At 48.3% G+C, this 21,290-nt stretch overlaps 1 protein-coding gene across 1 annotated transcript in view; it reads left to right on the top strand.

Annotated features, from left to right (window-relative positions):
* The window catches only part of ASTN2 (astrotactin 2), a 400,925-nt gene that overhangs the window by 158,447 nt on the left and 221,188 nt on the right, over nt 1-21,290 (top strand). Inside the window, exons 6-7 of the mRNA XM_054393630.1 lie at nt 72-218; nt 15,294-15,461. Of these exons, the coding sequence (XP_054249605.1) occupies nt 72-218; nt 15,294-15,461 (315 nt within the window). The remainder of the gene's footprint in view (nt 1-71; nt 219-15,293; nt 15,462-21,290) is intronic.

The raw sequence follows: 21,290 nt of genomic DNA, 5'->3' as shown, positions 1-21,290 counted from the left end.
GGGGGAAGCCAAGCAAGCCCCTGGTACAGCTTTTTACCCTTTGGCCACCCAACTCTGTCTGTGCCTTGCAGGTTCCATGAAGACCCCGGTCAACAAGACAGCCCTGACCCTGATCGCGGTCAGCTCCTGCGTCCTGGCCGTGGTGTGTGGCTCCCAGCTCTCCTGCCCCCTCACCGTCAAGGTGACCCTGCACGTACCTGAGCACTTCATCGCAGATGGTAAGACCCCTGGGGACTCAGCCCCTGTGTGTGTTTGGGACATGGAGACCTCTGTCCTTGGGAATTGCCCTGGCTGCGTTCGGATGCAGGGATCGGATGTGCTTTGCTTCTCTGGGAATCACAGGATGGTAGGAGTTGGAAGGGACATCTGGAGATCATTGAGTCCAACCCTCCTGCCAAAGCAGAGTCACCTAGGGTAGGTCACACAGGAACACATCCAGACATGTCTTGAGTGTCTCTAGAGAAGGAGAGATCCCAAGGCCAAAAGCTCCCTCACCTATTGTGATGATTATTATGAGTTTTATTTCATGGATATTCTTGTTTTCCTGTGAGCTCATTGACAAGCCCCAGGAGTCTGCACGGACAAACATCCTCCTGTCCTGCAGCAGCAAAGCTGCTCACCCCAGCTCCTTGCAGCAGTGCAGGGTGAAATTGCTGGGCTTTGAGCAAAGGCAGAGCTGATCTGAGAAATTAGATGAGGGCTGCTGTCACTGTTTATTGCTTTCTCCATCCAGGCTCCTTGTGTTTGTGGTGTTTCCCTGACCTTTTCTTTGTAATGTGCAGTGAGCATCAAGTGCAAGTTTTTGGTAACATGAGGGCAAATTTCATTTTCTTCCAGCAGAAGGGACCCATTATTCAGTCAGTTCCAATTCCTCAGCTCCTGGGCTCAACTCACTGCTTGGGGCATGCAGAGATGCCACATTCTCTGCCAGTCCTCTGCTGCTGGGGAGTCCCAGCCTGGCCAGCTCCTCACTTTGGGGGCTGGCATGGAGGATAGCTCCTGGAGAGATTAATGTTTTGGGGAGAGATAGGTGGTTAAATCACAGAATCATTGAATTGTTTTGATTGGAAGAGACCTTTAGTATCACCAAGTTCAGGCCACTGCCAGGTCTCCACTAAATGATGTTCCCTCAGCACCACATCTCCACAGTTTTGAAACCCCTCCAGTGGGGACTCCACCACTGCCCTTGGGTAGCTTGTGCCAGGGTTTGATAACCCTTCTGAGGAAGAACTTGTTCCTTGTGTCCAACCTAAACCTCTCCTGGTGCAACTTGAGGCTGCAAATTGAGAGGAACAGCAGCATGGCAGGCATTAGGGTGATGGAGAGGGGCTTAAAGCAACACCCTGTGGTTTGGAGGGACTCAGCAGTGTGTTTGAAGTGGGATTCAGTCCTGCTAAGAGTGATTTCTTCTCAGCAGTGATATAACTTCCTGGGACATTACTGACCCTGCAGTGCTTGTGGGAACATGAGCTCTTCCCAGCCCCACCAGTGACCCTCACTGCCTCATTAGCCCCACTCCTGTTTCTGTCCCTAATGATGCTTATAGGATGGGTGTTGTGTGAGGTGGGTTGATGCCCCCAGGTTGGTTTGTGAGGTTACCTCTGCTGCTCCTTAGATGCTAATTGTGGAAATTATAACCCAGGCCATGGTATGTGAGCTATGCCAGGGAACAAAACATCTCAAGCTGCACCAGGGGAGGTTTAGGCTGGAGGTGAGGAGAAAGTTCTTCACAGAGAGAGTGGTTGGCCATTGGAATGGGCTGCCCAGGGAGGTGGTGGAATCACCATCCCTGGAGGTGTTCAAGAGGGGATTGGACGTGGCACTTGGTGCCATGGTTTAGATAGTCATGAGGTGTAGGGTGACAGGTTGGACTCGATGATCCTTGAGGTCTCTTCCAGCCTTCTTGATTCTATGATTCTATGATCCTTAAAGGAAGAAGGAGGAGAAGCTTCTACTTTGTGGTCTCAGATTGGAGGAATTGAACATCATGGAGATATGAAAAAGGAATAACTTGAAACAGGGGACTCCTTGACTTGTTTCTAAAAGGTTTTAAAGGATTGTCTGGGCTGCACATAAATATTCTGAAGTCTTCACAGGTGGCTATTCCAAGTATCCAGAAAACAAAGTACTTTGTAATTGTAAAATGAGATTGCTCCAGTGTTAGCTGTGTCCTTCTGAGATGGGCTCTGACCATTTCATCACTTGGACTTGGAGAATCATAGAATCAAGCAGATTGGAAGAGACCTCCAAGATCATCCAGCCCAACCTATCCCCCAGCCCTATCCAATCAACCAGACCATGGCACTAAGTGCCTCATCCAGGCTTTTCTTGAACATCTCCAGTGATGGTGACTCCACCACCTCCCTGGGCAGCACATCCCAATGGCAAATCTCTCTCTCTGTGAAGAACTTCCTCCTAACATCCAGCCCAGACCTCCCCTGGCACAACTTGAGACTGTGTCCCCTCGTTCTGCTGCTTGTTGCCTGGAAGAAGAGACCAACCCCCTCCTGGCTACAACCTCCCTTCAGAGTGTAGACAGCAATGAGGTCTGCCCTGAGCCTCCTCTTCTCCAGGCTAAACAGTCCCAGCTCCCTCAGCCTCTCCTCATAGGGCTGTGCTCCAGGCCCCTCACCAGCTTCGTTGCCCTTCTCTGGACACGCTCCAGTACCTCAACATCTCAGTTTACCATTGGTTTTGGTGCTTGCTGAAGGTTGGCCAGGAAGGTGTTGGACACAGGACCTCAGCATCCTGCTCCTGAGCTGCAGTTCTGGCCCAGGGAAGACAACATATCTTCGAAAAAGAAGATAAAAAAAGATGTGAAGTGACTCTGCAGAAGGGAAGTGAAAGGCTGAGCCTGAGCTTGTCAGCAGGAAGGGGGTGGCAGTGCAAATTATGCAAATACAGAGAATCCTCGAATGGAAATGACAATGAAATACCAATAAAACAGATTAATATCCTTGAAACTGGGGGAAATGGGATGATCTCCAGTCCTGACTTAATGACTTTTCTGAAGAGAAAGTGGCAAGAGGACTGGTAAAAACGGGCTGCAGAAGAATTAAAATGAGCTTTGTAATGAAACTGTAAAATATAATTACAAATGGTGAAAACTTTTTTAATGTTTTCTATGAGAAACAGTGAAATTCTTCACAGAGAAGCAGCTGAGATGTTTTGCAGTGGCTATGACTTCTACTAAAATCTCATCATTTGATGCTATGGCACAGTCCTGGGAAGATAAAACAAAAGTCTTGCCTGGAAAGAAAAAAGTTCTTTAGGTTTTCCCTTCTTTTGGAATAACAACAAATCCCAAGGCAGCACCTAACTGGCAGCCAAATGCTATAAAACATTTAAAGACTTCACAGAACTGAGCTGGGTTGGGGAACTTTAATGAAGCCCAGGAAAACCATGGCTGGCCATGTTTGCAGAGGCTTGGCACTTGGAGCTTTCACTGATGGAAAACCACAGAATCCTAGAATGGCTTAGTTTGGAAGGGACTTAGACATCATCCACTGCAACCTTCCTGCCATGGGCAGGGACACCACTTGGTTGTTCAAGACCTCATCCAGCCTGGCCTTGAACAGCTCCAGGGAGGAGGCTTCCACAGCCTCCCTGGACAACCCATTCCAGAGTCTCATGACCCTTGTACAAAGAACTTCTTCCTCAGATACAGTCTAACCCTACTCTCCCTCAGCTCCAAACTATTCCCCCTCCTCCTGTCTCTAGACACCATTATGAAAAGTCCCTCTTCATTCTTCCTGCAGGTTCCCTTCAGGTATTGGACGGCAGCTCTAAAGTCCCTCTGGAGTCTTCCTTTCTCCAGGCTGCAAATGGGGGATTTGCTCCTTTTGGTGACCTCCTGGGTGGGTTGAAACCTGCTTTCTGCCTGGGTGCAGACAGGAGTTGCCATGGGTGTCCCTATGTGAGCGAAGTGATGGTGGAGCTGCTGTCTTTGTCAAGGCTGGGAGCTTTGATCAGTCTTAACCCAGCCTCTCACATGGCACCTGCTGGTGTGTGCCATGTCATGTAGATGTTGCCATGCACTGAAACAATCTGTTCCTGAAGCTGTTCTCCTTTGAATTTTGTGTGATGCCAAAGCAGGGATGGTGCAGTCACAGGAGATGTTCCATGTCAGAGAAGGGAGCACTCGCCTGCCTTTGTGTAACGAGGGGCTTCAATAGATGCCAACAGCCAAGGAAAAATCTTAAAGCAGAGCAGCTACCAACACCTCTGCAGGAAAAGCCAAACAAAGACAGAGGCTGAAAGAAATCCTTCTCCAAGCAGATGAAAACTCATCTTTGAAGGATTCTTTAAATAGACGCCAGCCAGCTCCAGGGTGCCAGGAGCCAAAGCCGTTGGAAAGGAGGAGGAGGAGGGGAAAAAGCCCCACCAAATGTCTCCAGCCTCGGAGGAAAGCAGCTTTCCCTCTGCTCCTAGCCCACTGAAGTTGCAGGAAAGGGGAGGGGAAGGGCTGGGACCAGCAGCCAACTGGCAGCAAAGGCTGGGAGCATATATTCCAAGCAGCAATATTAATAACCAGCCTGTCTCCATCGCCCTGATTTATCTCTCTCGGTTAATTTTCTTCCTTTTGTTCATTTGCTGGGGTCCCCCACTTCTCCCCTCTGAGCAGTTATTGCCTGGTTTGTGCAGCTGCTCTGCCTTCATTCTCTGGAATGGCCAAATGCAGGAGGGCCTGGCAGAAGCTGGTGTGCTCTGTGCATGGCTGGCAAGGCAGGTCTGGAGGCCTCCAGCCTTCGAGAAATGGATCAGTGCTTCTAAATCTTCTCTTAGGGTGCAGTGGTGGGAGTCTGCTCTCCTCCCTTCTGATGCTCCAGGGCATCATGCAGGACTGCATCCCCAGAAACATGGGCAGCAGGTGGAGGGAGGGGATTCTGCCCCTCAGCTCTGCTCAGACCCCACCTACAGAGAGCTCTGGAGTCCACAGTGCAGACAGGGACCTGTTGAAGTGAGGCTGGAGGACCGCCACAGCAATGATGGGAAGCCAAGCTGAGAGAGTTGTGGTTGTTCAGCCTGGAGAAGAAAATACTCTGGGGATACCTTTTTGTGACCTTCCAGTCCTTAAAGTGGTTTGTAAGAAAGATGAGAACAGGCTTTTCAGCAGGCCCTGTTGTTGACAGGACAAGAGATGACGGGTTTAAACTAAAAGAGGGAGATTTAGACTAGAGAGAAGGAAGGTGTGCTTGACACTGAGGGTGTTGAGACCCTGGTCCAGGTTGCCCAAAGAGGTGGGAGATGCCCCATCCCTGGAACCGCTCCAGGTGAGGTCATTGGAGCTCTGAGCAATCTGCTGTAGTTGAAGATGGGGTTGGACTAGATGACATTGAAAGCTGCCAAACCATTCTATGATTCTTTCTTTGGGGGGGGAAGCCCTGTCTGTGCTGAGCAGAAGACATCATTCTGATTTCAGAGACAGCTTGGGTTTATAGAAAGACTTCTAGTGGCTTTTATGAGGATGTGGAAATGCTTTGCATTATTTAAAGGACCCTTTAGCAGTGTCAAAAGGAGAGAGGAAAGGGAAGAGCCCTTCCATCTGAGCCATAAAACCCCTTCTGAATATGTGAGCTACTCAGCTCTGTATGTTCAGTAGTTGTTTGGGTTTTTTTCTTCCTTGTAAGCAATCATTCAAAAGTAAAGTTACAGCAATGGGAGCGGCTTGTGGGGAAGGCAGGGCTGGAGAAAGGACCCTGGAGGACTCGGCCTGGAGAACGTCCTTGCTGCACAACAGTTTGAAATATAGCATCAATTAAAGCTTCCCATTTTTACAGCCTGCAAAGGGGTTATATATGGTGTGGGTGGATGTTTGTATCTGGATGTTTCAGTGGGAGAGGTTGGCGAGATCCTCCAGTGCCTACAGAAGGAGGAGAGAGCTACATTTAGTGAGGGGCTTGTAGGGCTCTGTTTGATTAGCAAAGGACATAAAGCAGGTTTCTGTCACTTCAAAGACATTTCAGGGCATTTGCAGCCCTCTTCCCTCCTCCTCTGAGACATGTGCCAGAGGAGATGTGCCAATCCTTCTGCCTGAACCCTCTCTGGACTGCGGGCTGGGTGTGTTCGAAGGTCAGCGAGCCGAGGCACGGTGTGTACAGGGCCTCGTGGTGGATGCTGCTCTCAGTCAGCCCTGCTTCTGCTGCAGCCCCTCTGCAGACAGGGTGGATTCCCCCAGGATGGACATTGCTCTGCAAGCAATGGGAGGAGGAAAGCAACCAAGAACCATGCCATGCAATGCCAGGACTGCAGCGGGAGGTGGAACTGCCACTGGAGAAGATGCTTTCTGTTTGAGTGTCCGACAAGGTGGCAGAGTCGGGGGAAGCTTCTTTGTGGCCTCTCGCTCTTTTAAGCTTTGTGCAGCTGCACCTGGCCCTCTGTGCAATGATATTCTGTGATAGTCACAGAGCAGAGCAGTAATTGTTTCATCTGAAGATTATTTCCTACCTTTCCCCCAGCACTGTTTCCTCCCAGCCACTGGTGGAATTGGATGCTGCTATTAGCAGCTTGTGTTAATTTTCCCCGAAGATTGACGGAGTTCTGCAGACTGCAATTGTTGGACTCGCAACAACTCCTCATTTTGGTTTTAATTAAATGTGTTGCTTTAAATTGTTTGCCTTTGACATCTCCTGCTCAATCTTCTGCAGCCCTCAGAGGTGACCAGGCATTAACTTGTGTCCTCAGGCACTTGCCCGCGTGTGTGCTCAGCACGTGCTGTGCATGTGGCTGCAGAGAAATGAGCAGCAGGAGGGAGGTGGGGGACTGGCTGCCTCCTCGTTCCTTTCTACAGCAAGGAAGAGCTGGAGACACTCTTTGATTTACATATGAAGCATCTCAGGTTTTATACCAGAAGGATGAAGGAAGAAATCTGATCTTAAATGTATCTCTGAGCTTCCAGAGAGATGCTGTCATTGGAGTCCCCTGTGTTCTCCAGCTGGTCCCAGGCCTACCAGCCCCATCTAAAATCAGTAGAGGGAATTTGCTGCTTTGAAATCAGATTTTTCTTGTGCCGTTTTATTCCCCTGGAGTCGTTCTGCTGTAAAAGCCTCTGTTTTGCTATACGGAGACCTAGGTCAGGGCTTCAGCAGAAACAATACTTGCCTGTTGCAGACCGGTTGCCAGGACTGGCTGACCTGGACCTTGTGTGTTTCTGGTAAGCTGTCTGTGTTTGGGGGCAGCTTTGCAGATTTCATTTAATTCCATCAGCTCTTAATCAGTGGGTCACCTCTCTGTCACCTCGTGCCTGCATTCCAGCTCACTCCTGTTCCTGCGCCTGTTCGGCTGGCAGGAAAATGTGAGCAAATGGCTGCAGCGTTCCCAGACATGAACTCTAAATATTAACATCAATTTATAAACTGTATCAGCGTGGATCAAAGGGATTCCAAGACTGTATTACAGCATGAACACTCTTTGCATGAAGATTTGGGAGGCTGAAGCACATCGTGTTTCTGTCGTGCCTTTGACAGGCTTGGGATCCTTCGCTCAGCTCTTTCCTGAGCCAACCTGGCTTCCCCAGAGCATTTTGTGCTGCTGGGACAGCTCAGTTTGCCAGCAAGGCAAATGCCTCTTCCTTTCTCTTTTGCAGGATTCATCAGAGCAAAGCCAAGGGGCTGAGTGTGGATATTTGAATGATGTCAGCAGGGGGCCAGTTCAGAGGTTGGAGTTGTTGCATCCAACAGGCAGGATGCACCCATCACTGGGCAGGTGGCATGTGCCAGTGCCTGCTGAGCTTCTACCAGCACCATTTACCCTCTGATTTGAGAGAGATGGTGATGAAAGGTTGCAGTAAGGCACAACACCTTTGACCAGCTAAACTACTCCTTTCTTAGATAAAGAGATGCAAACATTGACTTCTGCAGTGGCAGGGTGAGATCCTTCCTGCTGGCAGCATGGTGGTGGATCAGGCTTTCAAGCAAGAATTCATGGGATACCTGCAGCAGCAATAGTACAGCAATGCAATGAGGATTTTTGGAGGCTGGGTAGCTAGGAATGTGCCACTGAATTTATTGTTCTCCCAGCAAGTAGCACTGCTGCTGGGCAGTCTCTCAGTGGTGGCTCCTCTCAGCCCTCTGGTAAATTAACTTGGCATGTGCCACCTCATGGTTGTGTTTTCTACCATCCTAGGAGGATGTTTGGTCTTGGTGCTGGCTGAAAAATTTCCATTCAGACACACTGATTGTGTTTTTAGAGCTTATCATTGCTCATCCATCACATACACTGTGAAGTGATTAGATTTAGGCTGGATTTCCCCAAACCCTTGTCCAATATCTAGAGAGCATCACTGAGAAGGAGCCCCAGGCTGGAGCATGGAAGTTGGGAGATACAAGAGTATTAAGGAGAAGCTTTTCCTCAGAAGTCTCATTTCAATCTCAGCCATTGCAAGCCCAGATGCCTGAGGACAGCCATGTGCTGTTTACTAGCACCTGCACAATTGTATTCACAGAATCACAGAATGTTAGGGTTTGGAAGGGACCTCGAAAGATAATCCAGTCCAACCCCCCTGCCTGCCTAGTAACACCATGGGAGATCTCCATGCAGCATAAACTTGGCCACCAGACAGAGATGGGAAGATGCCATCTCACTTGGGTTTGGGAAAAATTGACTGAGTCCTGGCCTGCTGTACAAAGTTCAATCTGTGTGTTCCTTGTCAGCAGTTCAGCCCTGGCAAAATCAAGACTGACTGCTGAGAAAACCCAAAGAAAAGGTCTGTCAGAATTATCAAGAAAGTGCCATTTAACAATTCAAATGCAACCATGTAACCTGCTCCTCCCACTGGAAAGATGCTTCTGGTTGGAGCTATAATTACATACAGATTTGTACTGCTGATTTGCTTCTGCTCTGGCAGAGTGAGAAAGCTCAGGCAGGGCTGACAGCATTTCTGAGGGCTGGGGGTCCCTGGGTTGGATCATCAGCGGGTTGGGGAGGGCTGGCGTGAGCAGCCCACGGCCGTGGGGGTGGTTTGTGTGCTGAAAATACATCCTGGAGTGGAGCACTGTGTGTGATGTGAGCTTGCATGTGCTTTGGCTGGTGGGAGAGTAAACAAAAGGCATAGCTGTAGGCTGGGGTGGTTTCAAGAAATTGCTATCAAAACTTTCTGTCTGGGCATTTCCTCCTGTTCAGGAGAGAAACCATTGGGAACCAGGGTCATAGAATAGAATCTGCTGGTTGGAAAAGATCACTGAGTCCAACCATAGCCTAACATCTGCCTGGACACAGCTGTTTGACCATAAAAAAAACAGAAATGGGTAGATTCAGATTGGATGTTAGGAAGAAGTTTTTCCATCATGAGGGTGGTGAGACACAGGAACAGGTTGCCCAGGGAGGTGGTGGAAGCCTCATCCCTGGAGGTTTTAAGGCCAGGCTGGATGTGACTCTGAGCAACCTGATCTAGTGTGAGGTGTCCCTGCAGGGGAGTTGGAACTAGATGATCCTTGAGGTCCCTTCCAACCCTAACAATGTTATGATTTTATGACCCTCAGCACCTCATTCAAATGTCTTTTGAACACCTCCAGGGATGGTGACTCCACCACCTCCCTGGGCAGCTTGTTCCAGTGCCTGATGAACCTTTCAGTGTTGTTTCCTAATATCCAATCTAAAGCTCCCCTGGTGCAACTTGAGGCCATTTCATCCTGTTCTATCACTTGCTACCTGGGAGAGGATACTGGCCACCTCCTGGCTCCAGGTGTCATAGGTCTCCCCTCAGCCTCCTCTTCTCCAGGCTGAACAACCCCAGGTCCCTCAGCTGCTCTTCGTAGGACTTGTGTTTGAGACCTGTGTTTGTTGCCTTTTTCTGGACATGCTCTTGTGTTTGAGACCAGTGTTTGTTGCCTTTTTCTGGATATGCTCCAGCTCTTGAGTGGCCTTATAGAATCAGAAAAGTGATGAATCATGAAGCAGATTAAGTGGATAACTTGGAGTTTAAGCCAGTGTGATAGTATCCCTGGATTCAAATTAGAACAGAGAATTAACAGTTTGGTTTCAAAGAACAGAAATGATGCCAAAATTGGCTAGTTCTGTGCTGAGCAGGGGAGTGTTGGTAAAGCTTAGCCCTTGTTAGTCTGTGGGTACAATCCTGCACCAAGCCTGGCTTGCTTGCTTTGCACAGTGTCTGTGTGTCCTGGACATCCAAAATCTGTCTGGTTCTTTTGCATGTTCTGAAGGAAATGTAAGAAGCCAAAGTTTTCATTCCCTGGGACCAGAACAGGAAAGCTAATCAATAGGAAAAGCTGATAGGGGAGGAGTTGTCTCTGGGACCTGTTCTTTCAAGTTCAACAAGGTAAAAGGGGGGAGGGGGGGAAACAAACAAAAAAAAAGGTCTCTAAGGAAACCAAAACCTCAAATAAGGTTATTCTTTGTACCTACAGAATGGAGCAAGAAGGATAATCCTTCCTCTAGTGTTTAAATATCTGTGACAGGATTATAACTGTATGATAGCACAGGAATGGATCTATTAATAACAACCTGTAGTATGACCTCCCAGAGCTTTCCACACCAAATACTAATTTTAAATGAAAAGGAATTTCGTTGGCTAAGAAACACTGAATGGACCAAAGGAGAGGGAAAAAAAAAAGAGCAGAGGGAGGAAGGAATAGAAATTATTTAAAAAAAAATTTTTTTTTTGATCTTTTCTCTTGAGGGGAAAAAAAAAAGAGAGAGAAAGGAAAAGGCAAACCCTTTTGGCAGCCTTTGGGGTGCTTTGTTCTTTTCCCTTGTTAGATATCTCTTCTGAGCTGTTTTATCCTGTTGTGTTCTAGAAAATGATTTTTGAAATGTCAAAACTTCAGGCCTCTTTTGTCAAGGCTTAAGCAGTTCCACTGAACTTTGAAGGAGACCTTAGCATGAGAGACATGAACTTTTGATGATGCCTTAACTGATCTGGCTTTGATCAGCCTTGGAGAAGGAAGAGATTGGGGCAGGGAATAGATACATACAAAAACCCAAACAAATCAATCCCCCCCCCAGTGCTGTTGGATGCCCTGGAGCCAGGAGGTGGTTGTGTAGCTGTCTGCTGATGTTCTCCACAGCACTGCAGTGGTGCTCTAGGGTGTAGGCTGGCACCTAAAGCCAACAGTGCTCAGGGGGCATGCCCTACAATGGAGATTCCTGGGAGGAGCTGGTGGTGGTGGTGGGTGGAGAGCTCTCATTTTGTGGTTCTATTCCCTTGTTTCCTTGATGCTGTATCAATAGTTGCTTTACTCTGAGGCTTAAATATCTCCATTTAAGGGTGATTTTCCCCATGTTTTTGAGTGGGAAGGTCAAAACTTGTGCCCAGGAGGATACCTGGGAGAGGACAGGCTTGGAAGCAGACAGCAGCAGAGTGGATGGTCTCTCAGGGAGTCTTCAGGGGCCATCTCTACTGGGTTATGCTCCATGGGGTACATGGGCAAAGACTGTAGGTGTGCTTCAGACTGGCTGTAGGCATAGTTGTGAGTTCTGAGGTCTTCAAGGCAGGCTTTCAAGGGATGGTTCAGAGCAGGGCTCTACCCCTTGCCTCAGTGGTGCCGGCCCCCTGGGTTCCCCATCACTCCCTTTTATCTCCTCATTGATTTCCCTCTGTTGAGAGACTTCAGATTGGAGAAAGCAAACCTGGCAGATGTTCCTGGCAAGCTAAAAATGTTTGTAAGAGCTCTTGCTTAGAAAATGCTTTGTTCTTGGTAATTTCTGAAAGGATTCGATACTCAACCTGCCCTTTCTGAGCTTTTCAAGATGGTTTTGATAAGTTAACATTGATGACTTTTGAGAACTGCTTTCTGTGTGTAGATTCCTTCAAAATTGTGTGAAAAGGCTTTGAAATCTTTCGAATTTTAGATTTCAAAATATTTGTAAAACAGCTTTTTTCCTTTTTTTTTTTCCTCTCAGGCAAACTATAAAGGGGATCAAGGTTGGGATGTTTGTTTTGTTTGTATTTTCAATGGGAGTGAAGGTGATGAGAGCATCTGTGAACATCTCTCAAACTCTTACCCAGCTGAGCTGTGACACACTCAGCTTCAAAGAAGTGAGAAGTTTCCTTGCTGGAAGTTGTCCTCTCTCTCCTAGGAAGAAAGGAAAGTGTTTATAATTAACTCAAACCCTTTTGTTTCCTCAGGTCTGGGTTTGTTTTTGTTGTTGTTTAGTTTGTTCTTAGCTTGAAGCTTCCGTTTTGCACTGAACTTGAATTTGAGGGATTTGGATACAAATGGTTTTTTTTTTCTTCTGCTGTTTTTTTAGAAGGTGGTTATTAAGAGTGGTCAGGCATTGGAAGAGGCTTCCCAGAGCAGTGGTGGAGTCACCATTCCTGGAGGTGTTTGGAAAACATACAGCCATGGAACTTCAGGACGTGGTGTAGTGGGCATGGTGGTAGAAGAAACCTCTAAGATCATCGGGGCCAACCTCCTACCCAACACCTCCTTGACCACTAGGCCATGTCTCAAAGTGCCACATCTACTCATTTTTTTAATACCTCCAGGGATGCTGACCCCACCACCTCCCTGGGCAGCCTGTTCCAGTGCTTGACCACTCTTTTAGTACAGAATTTTTTCCCAATATCCAACCTCAACTCCCTCTGGTGCAGCTTTAGGCGATTTCCTCTTATCCTGTTTTTAGTTGCTTGGGAGAAGAGGCCAACACCAGCCTCACTCCAGCCTCCTTTGAGGTAGCTGTAGAGAGCAATAAGATCTCCTCGCAGCCTCCTCTTCAGGCTAAGCAATCTTGGTCCCTTCAGTTGCTCCGTATAAGACTTGGTCTCCAGACCCCTCACCAATTTCATTGCCCATCTCTGTACCTCCTCCAGCACCTCAAGGTCTCTCTTATACCTTCAGGCTGGCTGGTGTGTTGTTTTTTTCTTTTTTTTTCCTAGAAGTGGGGTTCATTGAGTAGGGATTTAATCAAGAATTGGTGATTTTGCCCTTCAGTCTTTGGGTGTAGAGGGAGTTGTCTGTAGCTAAGCCTCCAAATGTGTGTATGTGCTTCCCAAGCCTCCCTCTTTATTAGGGAAAGACAGAAATTTCAGAAATAAGGAGGAAAGCAAGATTGACAGGCTACTAGATAGACATGTACATGTAAGTAGTGAGCATTCCCAATGGGTTCATGATGCATTTCTGCTTGGTAAAATAAACCAGCCCCACTTATCAGTGATATTTAAAGCTGTCATTAAATATTCATGGAAGAGAATGGTAATTAGAAATACAATTACCTGGCTCTAAGGTGCTTCTTTGTACTCAGGCTTTCAATGCTTTCTGCTGGTGCTGTGGAGTGTACCCAGCAACTGAGTGTGTGCCTGATTGAGATGTATCCTGCAGCCCTGGGTGGGCAGGCTCCTGCCTTGTTGCATCTCCAGAGCAGCTGGATCCTGGATGTCTAATTTTCGTTTGCTTGAACAGGCAGTAGCTTGGCAGCCTCCATTGGTTAGGAGTGTAGAGATGCATCTGTGAATATGTTGATGGTGTATGAAGAGTACAAGTGGAGAAGATTGGAATTCCTGTGAAATTAGGGCCCAGATTTGCATGGCGCTGAGATCTCAGGATGCCTGAAAATGGAATCGCTCACTGGGATGCTTGACTTCAATCTTTGCTTTTCTTTATCCTCTGCATGGATAATGTGGCATGGGATGAGGTTTAGAAGGGCTTCTTCTTGCTAAAGCATCAGTGCTTCTCTTCAAAAGGAAAGCAGTAATTTCTGTTCAAGCAGTTTCATGTGGGGTGGTTGCTGCCATGGGGGTTTCTGTCCTGCTTTTTTAATCACTTGGCTTTCATCGAGCTGAGATCTTAGGCAGTGCTTAGAAAAACGATGTCCCAGGCATTTATCAAGTGGTACAAGCCCCAGAGTGTCATTAAAATGCACCCTGGATCTATAGGCTCACCATCCTTGGGCAATTGCTAAGAAAGATTTGAATCTTCAGACAGTGGTTGCAAATTTTGCCCATGTTTGCAAGTCCTAGTGCTGGCTGAGGGTTCCTGGGCTACCTGGCAGGTCCCCTTGCCCACCCCTCTTTGAAGGCTTCTTGCTCTCTGTTTTTAGAGGCTTTTACCCTGGTAACTTTTGCAAAACACCACTTAATGGCAGAGGGGTTTTGGCTCCCCTCTGATCTGTGCAGCACTGTTATGGAGGCAGTCTTATAATCAATGTAATTGAAGATCAGAGTTAATGAGGACCTCTGTGCCTGCAGAATCCCCTAAGCGATGCTGGGCCTCAGATGTTAGATAAAGAAATGATTGGGCTGAACTGAAAATCTATTTGGCTAATTAGATGATGCATATTCCCAGATGCCAGTGGGGAAAAATACATTTCACAAAATAAAGAAACACAAAGATTTTTGTAAGATTCCGGGCAACCATTCACTTTGAACCCTCAGGGAGGGAGGTGGTGAGGTAGTGTCTCTGATGCAAGACCACTGGTAGAGGAAGTGTGTGTTGAGCCAATTCATTCTCCTTCAGCTGTAGAACTGAAGTGGGGATGGCCTCTCCAGGCACTGCCCAGCTGTGTCCTGAGTCTGGCATCCAGATGTCTTGTGGACACCACCTGTATGAGCTGGGGAAGTGATCTTGAAGTGGTTTGAGTTAGAAGGGACTTTTCAAGGTCACCTAGTCCAGCTACCATGTACTCAGCAGGGACATCTGCAGCTAGAGCAGGCTGCTCAGAACCCCAGGCAACCTGACCTGGAATGGTTCCAGGGATGGGGCATCTCCTACCTCTCTGGGCAACCTGAGTCCTTTCTCCAGCCCTGCCTTCCCCACCAGCCGCTCCCATTGCTGTAACTTTACTTTTGAATGATTGCTTACAAGGAAGAAAAAACCCCAAACAACTACTGAACCTCTCTAGTCTAGATCTCCCTCTTTGAGTTTCAAACCATCACCCCTTGTCCTGTCACAACAGGCCCTGCTAAGAAGTCTCCCCAGCTTTCTGACTGACCCCTTTAATCACTGAAGGTCCTCAAGAAGGTCTCCCCAGAGCCCTCTCTTCTTCAGGCTGAACAACCCCAACTCTCTAAGTGATTCTCTGATCTGATGTATCAGAATTACTATATTGATCCACATTTCTGCAGAGATCTGGGAATCAAATCCAGCTTATGATGCTGAGTAGGGTAGGGGTAAGGGAGTGCCTGGGCAGAGGAGTGGACTCTTTGCTGGAGGCCATTCGTTTGGAGACGAATGGTCACACAGAGTTCTTTGGGTCTAAGTGTTCATGAACTTTGTATTATTTGCTGATCTTAACATCCCAGCATCTCCTGAAAGGAAAAGTGCTCTGATACTGGGCCAAAACACACCTTTGTTTGGGATTTTTTTCATTTTTACACTCACTTTTTTCCCCCTCTCCAGGCAGCAGCTTCGTTGTGAGCGAGGGGAGCTACTTGGACATCTCCGACTGGCTGAATCCAGCCAAGCTGTCCCTGTACTATCAGATCAATGCCACATCCCCCTGGGTGAGAGACCTCTGTGGACAGAGGACCACGGATGCCTGTGAGCAGCTGTGTGACCAAGAGACAGGTAAGGGAGGCTGGGAAAGACTGAAGACCACGGAAAGCTTGGAGATGCGAGGGAGAGGGTTTGTCTCAGGGTACATCAACACCAGCTTGCTTCACCTCTGCATTAGCCTGGTGTTAGGCACTGGGGACCAGCAGGGTCACACACTGGTGACCCCCCATCAACAAAGTGTAGAGAAGGTGTGCACAAGGATGGGGATTTCAAGGAGTGGACCTATCAGTTCCTTGGTGTGGCACTGCAGGCATGTGGAGCTGATCTGCTTCTAAGGTGGGCTATGTTGCTGTCTGGTCTGGGAAATCTGCTCTTGATCTTGCCCCATCTCCATCCCTTTTCTTTTTTTTGACCATTCCACTGCAGACCACCACACTTCCCACTAGTGCTGCTACCTGATGGTCACCTAGGTTGAATCCTCATGGAGTTGTGATATCTGCATCTTTCCTCAACCTTTTTGGTGAGCACATTCTGCTTGCACGCAAAGGCTGCCCCTGCAGAGCAGCAGCCAACCCTCCTGGGACTCAGAGATGTAGGGCCAGACAAAGGAGAAATGTCACCTTTTCTTCTGGCCTACATGCCCCTGCGTGTGACAAACAGAGATTCTGAAGTCTTCAGTGAGCTGGGGGCAGAGAAAACAGCAAATGTGCAACTAGTGAAAGAAGGCAGGGGGTTCTGCATGGGTGGGACTAAGTATGTGACCCCAGGCAGTGACTGGCTCTCAGGGGACATCTCCTGAGGGACATCTCAGCTGGTACAGGTGACAGGACCTTGCATGGGAAGGTAGGTCAGGGATTGTGCTGGTTTTTCATAACACAAGCAGTGGTGAGCATTGCTCCTGCTCCCCAGTGCCTCACCTCAGGTGGGAGCTTTCTTGGTGGCATGGAGACAAGGGGCCCTGTTGCTCCTGGCATGCTCTGCATGTGAAGAGTACTCAAACCTCTCTCTCCTCACGGAGAAGCACCATTCCCACATTCTCCCTGGCTCTCTGTGTGAGCCACTTCCCCTTCTCTTAGGAGTGAGGTTTCCTTTGCTAAGTGTTTATGTTTGAGACTCGTGGCTGCAAGCAGGGATGTTGGTTGCTGGTTTTGCCAGAGAGTTGAAGAGGGGTGGCTCACAGAGGAGAGGGCTTTTTCTAAGCCTCCCTCTGCCATGGATGGTGCTGTTAATACACAGCATCTAGAGAGGAAGAAATCCTCCAGTCATGAACACCCCATGGGCTGAAGTAGTGACCCTGTTCTCATCCCTTCCTGCTCAGCTGAGATGCAAATGCTGAACTTGATCTCATAAATCCCCTTTCCTGGTCAAGACAATGCTCTATTCTTAGCACTCCTGTTCCTCAAGGTTCATCTGCACAGAGGTACTGGCAGGCATCACTGCAGCAGAATAATTACACTGGATGAATTCCCCATGTAGATGAGGCCTGGGCATCATCTCCAGTCCCAAGGAAGGCTGGGAGGTGACAGCAGCCACCCTGGCAGATGGAGATGGTGCAGGAGGAGGCTCTTCTCACCCAGATGTCACAGAGCAGAAGTATTGTGATTGTCTCAGCCACCTCAGTGGGTGAGGGAAGATGCATTCAGCTGTCCTCTGGTTCAGAAGAGGAGGAGGAGAGAAAAAAAAACTCTGCCTCCAGCAGAAACCATGGAGAGATCATATGGAGCCAGTGACTTGCCTGTTGGAAGGGCCCTGTGGTGCCACTCGCCGGCCCCGTGCTGGCACCAAGCAGGGCTGCTTGAATCCTTGCATAGCCTCTGCTGCCAGGAGCATCTGTTCCCCTGTGCTGGCCCAGCTGCTGCTCCCCCTGTGTCCCCAGCTCCCTGCAGCAGCTTGTCACTCTTGCTGGCTGCCCCACGCTCGAGCAGGATGTGTCAGATCTGGTTTGCAGGGAAGGGAGCGATGCTCCTTAGCTCTGCTCTGGCAATGTGCTGGATCCTAATCTCACCAGCTGCTCTACAGCTCCAGCCCTGGTTCCCATCCTCCCCGCTTACCCATGATGGGAGGTGAGAGCAGAGCAGCCTTGAGCTGAACCTTCAGGTTCCTCACCCAAAAATCTCTGAGAGGGTTCTGCTCTCTCCAGCATATGGATAAAGCAAACTCTTTCTCCTACCTACCCCTGTGGACCCCACTGGCACAGAACAGGAGTGGTCAGTGGGGCTGTGGATTTTTAGAGCCTAAATCTAAGTCCCCCTTAAGAGGTCCAAACTTCACAAGAGCTCAGCAACCATCTGCTGAAAATTAGACCTCTGGAAGGACTTACTTGACAGCCCAGCCCAGGACATAACCCTACACACCACTTTATGTTCATCATGGTTGAGCAGCCCTTAGCTGGTGAGCAGTTTCCATGCCAGGCTGGGAGCAGACTGTAACTCCATGATGCACTGCCTGTATTTTTAGATTTATTTTTATTAATGTCATTCTATTTTTAAGGGTGATTTATTTTTATCACCATGAGAGAGGCAGGTCTCTCATTTTACTATGGGACATAAATCCTGCCTGGATTTCAACCTTTTCAGGTCAGGGATTTTATCATCTCTGAGAGCATCCCAAATGGTGGGTGCTGGGGGTTTCTCCTGTCCTCTCACCTCTTGGACTGGGCTAAGCATCCAGGAGCAGAATGGACAGAGGTTCATCAGGAGGATGAAAGCCCCAAAGGTTTCCCCGATGAAGAGCACCCATGCCAGCCTTGAGGTCCTGCAGCACATTTATAGCTAATCTGACTTCAGCTTTCCCCTGGGAGCTGCTCTTTGTGGCAGTGTGGATACAGCTTTGCTCCAAATCTTCCTTGCTTGAAGGTGTTGGCAGACTTTTGGGCAGGGCTCGTTCTCATCAGCAGTGCCATGGGCTGAGGGGAGATGTTTGGACAGAGGTCGCTAGGTCACGTACACTGTGTCTGCTGAGGCTCAAGCTCTTACCTCTTCCCAGCCTTGAAAACCTCTTCTGGGTTGGAGTTTTATACAAGATCCATCTGTACAACGTGCTGACTCATGTCTCCTGCCACCAAGTGCTACTTCAGTATGAGTAATAATCCGCCCTGGAAGCGGAGGCTCTCAAACACTAGGAAATGCCAAAATACATTTTTGCTTGCCTGCCCTTAATTTGCCTTCCCTTGGTGTCTTTGCCATGTGACTTTCTCTTTAATTAAATGATTGCTGCCCCCCAACAGATCTCAAACCCACGCTGCAGAGCTCATCAGGGCTTTTCAGAGAGAGCACCAACATCTGCACGGGAGCAGAATGCCATCTCTCTGCTTTCCCCCTGCCGAGCAGGTTGGTCTTACATGACTGCAAATACACAAAGAAAGGGATGCTGTGGAGGGTCTTCCCCTGCGGAGATGACAGAGTGGCCATGCCACATGCTGCCATGTAGGTTGGGACAGGTGCCTCACTGGGGGCAGGATATGGTCCTTGGCTGAAGAGGTTTATGCAAAACACCTCATCCTCTTGGGAGATGCTGACTGTGCTGCTTGAAACAAGAACAGGGATGGTTTCTCCTTTATCGGGGCTTAGGATCACAGAATGATCAAATCATTTAGGTTGGCAAAGACCTTTAAGATCATCAAGTCCAACCATTAACCCAGCACTGCCAGGTCACCACTAAACCATGTCCCTGAGCTCCAAATCTGCACATCCTCCTGAAAGGAAGTTGCAGTGAGGTGGGGGCCCGCTTCTTCTCCCAGGTAATAAGTGATAGGACAAGAAGAAATGGCCTTAAGTTGCACACAGGGGAGCTTTAGATTGGATATTAGGAAAAAAATCTTCACCAAAAGGGTCATTTGGCACTTGAACAGCTTGCCCAGGGAGGTAGTGGAGTCACCATCCCTGGAGATGCTTAAAAGACATCTGGATGAGGTGCTGAGGGATATGGTCTAACAGTTGTGTCCAGGGAGCTGTTAGCTTATGGTTGGAACTGATCATCTTAAGGTCTTTTCCAACCAGATGATGCGATGATATATCAGTCCTCTCCATCTATGATCTTTTCAGTCCCTCCAGGGCTGAGGACTCCAGCACTTCCCTGGGCAGCCTGTTCCAGGGCTTGACAACCTTTTGTCACAACTTGCAGTCAGCTCTCCTTGCTTCCCATATTTTGGACAGATGTGGAGTATGTTGCCAGCACAGCCGCTCCTCTCATGTGCTGGGATGCTGTGAGTAACATCCAGGAGTGCTGCTTTCTCTCTGGACACCCCTCAGCAGCAGCAGCAGTAACGTTTCTGAGAGGCTCTGTTTCCTCTGCCATATGCAAATCCTGATTTGTGAGCACAATTACCTGCTTTGTATGCACAAAACTGATTCACTTGCACATTCTGTGGGCATCGCTGAAGAGACCTGCTGGAGAATTGGTCCCTTAGGGCCAAATGCTGGAAGAAACAGCCTCTGATTTTGTGCTGTCAGGCTTGCTGGAGCAGTGGCATAAATGAGATGGATAGCTACCTTGATTAGCAGGTGCAAATGCGTGGGGTTCTTTTTTTTTTTTTTCCCCCCCCTCAGCTATAAATCAGACATTTCTCCATCAAATTCCTCTCCTTTGCATCCACAATGATGACACCTCCCAAAGCAATAGGCACAGGCTTGTGAGGACTGAATGAGATGTGGTAGAAAAGGGTTTTTTTCCCCCTGGAAATTGGCATAAGGAGATGGAAAAAAAAAAGAAAGAAAAAAAAAAAAAAAGGAAGGAGGGGAAAAAAGGGGTTTCCATCATGTTCCAAATGGGCTGCTTTGTCACCAGAGCCACAGATGGTGTTTCTGCCTGGGTAGGACAGGGGTCTTGCAGGCAGGAGACAGATGAAAGTCATCTTTAAACAGAGCCATTTTTGAAAGGCAACCTGTTAAGGGGATTTGGAGGTTGCAGAGCTGAGCATGTAAATCAGGAGATGACCAGCCTTGCTGAGGATGTATTTGTGTTTATGGAAACAGCTATTTTCTCCTAGAGTTCAATTTAATATCTTGCAGCTTTTCTGTACATCAAGTAATATTTGTTTGTTCTTGTGCACTTCTGCTGTCTGCGCTGTTGGAGCATCCTGGTGTCTTTATTGACTTAGACTTTTATAAGATGAGGCTCTCTAAGGTATGGAGTTTAATAACTTGGTCAAAACCCATGTAATAGATGATTTCTTTTCATGTGGTGGCACAGCTTGCCTCGTGCACCAAGCAGGGCAGGAGGCAGTTAACTCCCAAGCTAATTTAGCTTCAGGCTGAAGTGTTCTACATAAACAGCAATCAAAATGCAGGCCTTGGAGGGGCTGAGTTAAGGTTATCTGGGCTGTCTTCAGACTCTCATTTTCTGCCATTAGGGTCTTTAATCCTGAAGCTGCTAATGTTCCTGTAATGGCATTTCTGTGATTATCTAAAGACTGTGGAGAGAAGGGAGGAGGAATGAGTTTTGATGTACAGAGCCACTTCTGGACCCATCTCCCTGGCTTGTCCCATCCCACCAGTGCTGAAGGAGGTGGCTTCTCACACCACCATGGTCAACTTGTGGCAGTGTTCACCCCAGAAGATCATAGACCATGTCCCAAAGCCATGTCCATGTTTCTTGAACACCAAGGAGACCATGACAGCTATGGCACTGCAGACCACCCTTGGTCTACCCTAAGGACCTCTTGCTGCTTGCTTGCATCAGCCACACATGTGTGCCCCAGGAGATCTTCCTTGGTGGCATGGTGCAGGAGCTGAGCAGGTGATAATGAGAATCAAATCTGTGCAGAGTGTAAACTGAGACACAATCCTTGGAAGTTAAGCTTCTGCTTAAGTCCTGTGGTGAAGAGGGTGGCTTGCAGTATAAGGAGCAGGATAACTCAAATTGACTCCAGGTTTTCCCTCCATACTCTGTACCAGGTCATCA

The sequence above is a fragment of the Indicator indicator genome, chromosome 28, assembly GCF_027791375.1.
Source record: "Indicator indicator isolate 239-I01 chromosome 28, UM_Iind_1.1, whole genome shotgun sequence".
In the NCBI taxonomy this organism is placed as follows: domain Eukaryota; kingdom Metazoa; phylum Chordata; class Aves; order Piciformes; family Indicatoridae; genus Indicator; species Indicator indicator.
Note: the sequence above shows the minus strand (reverse complement) of the source record. Positions and strands in the feature narration are given on the sequence as shown.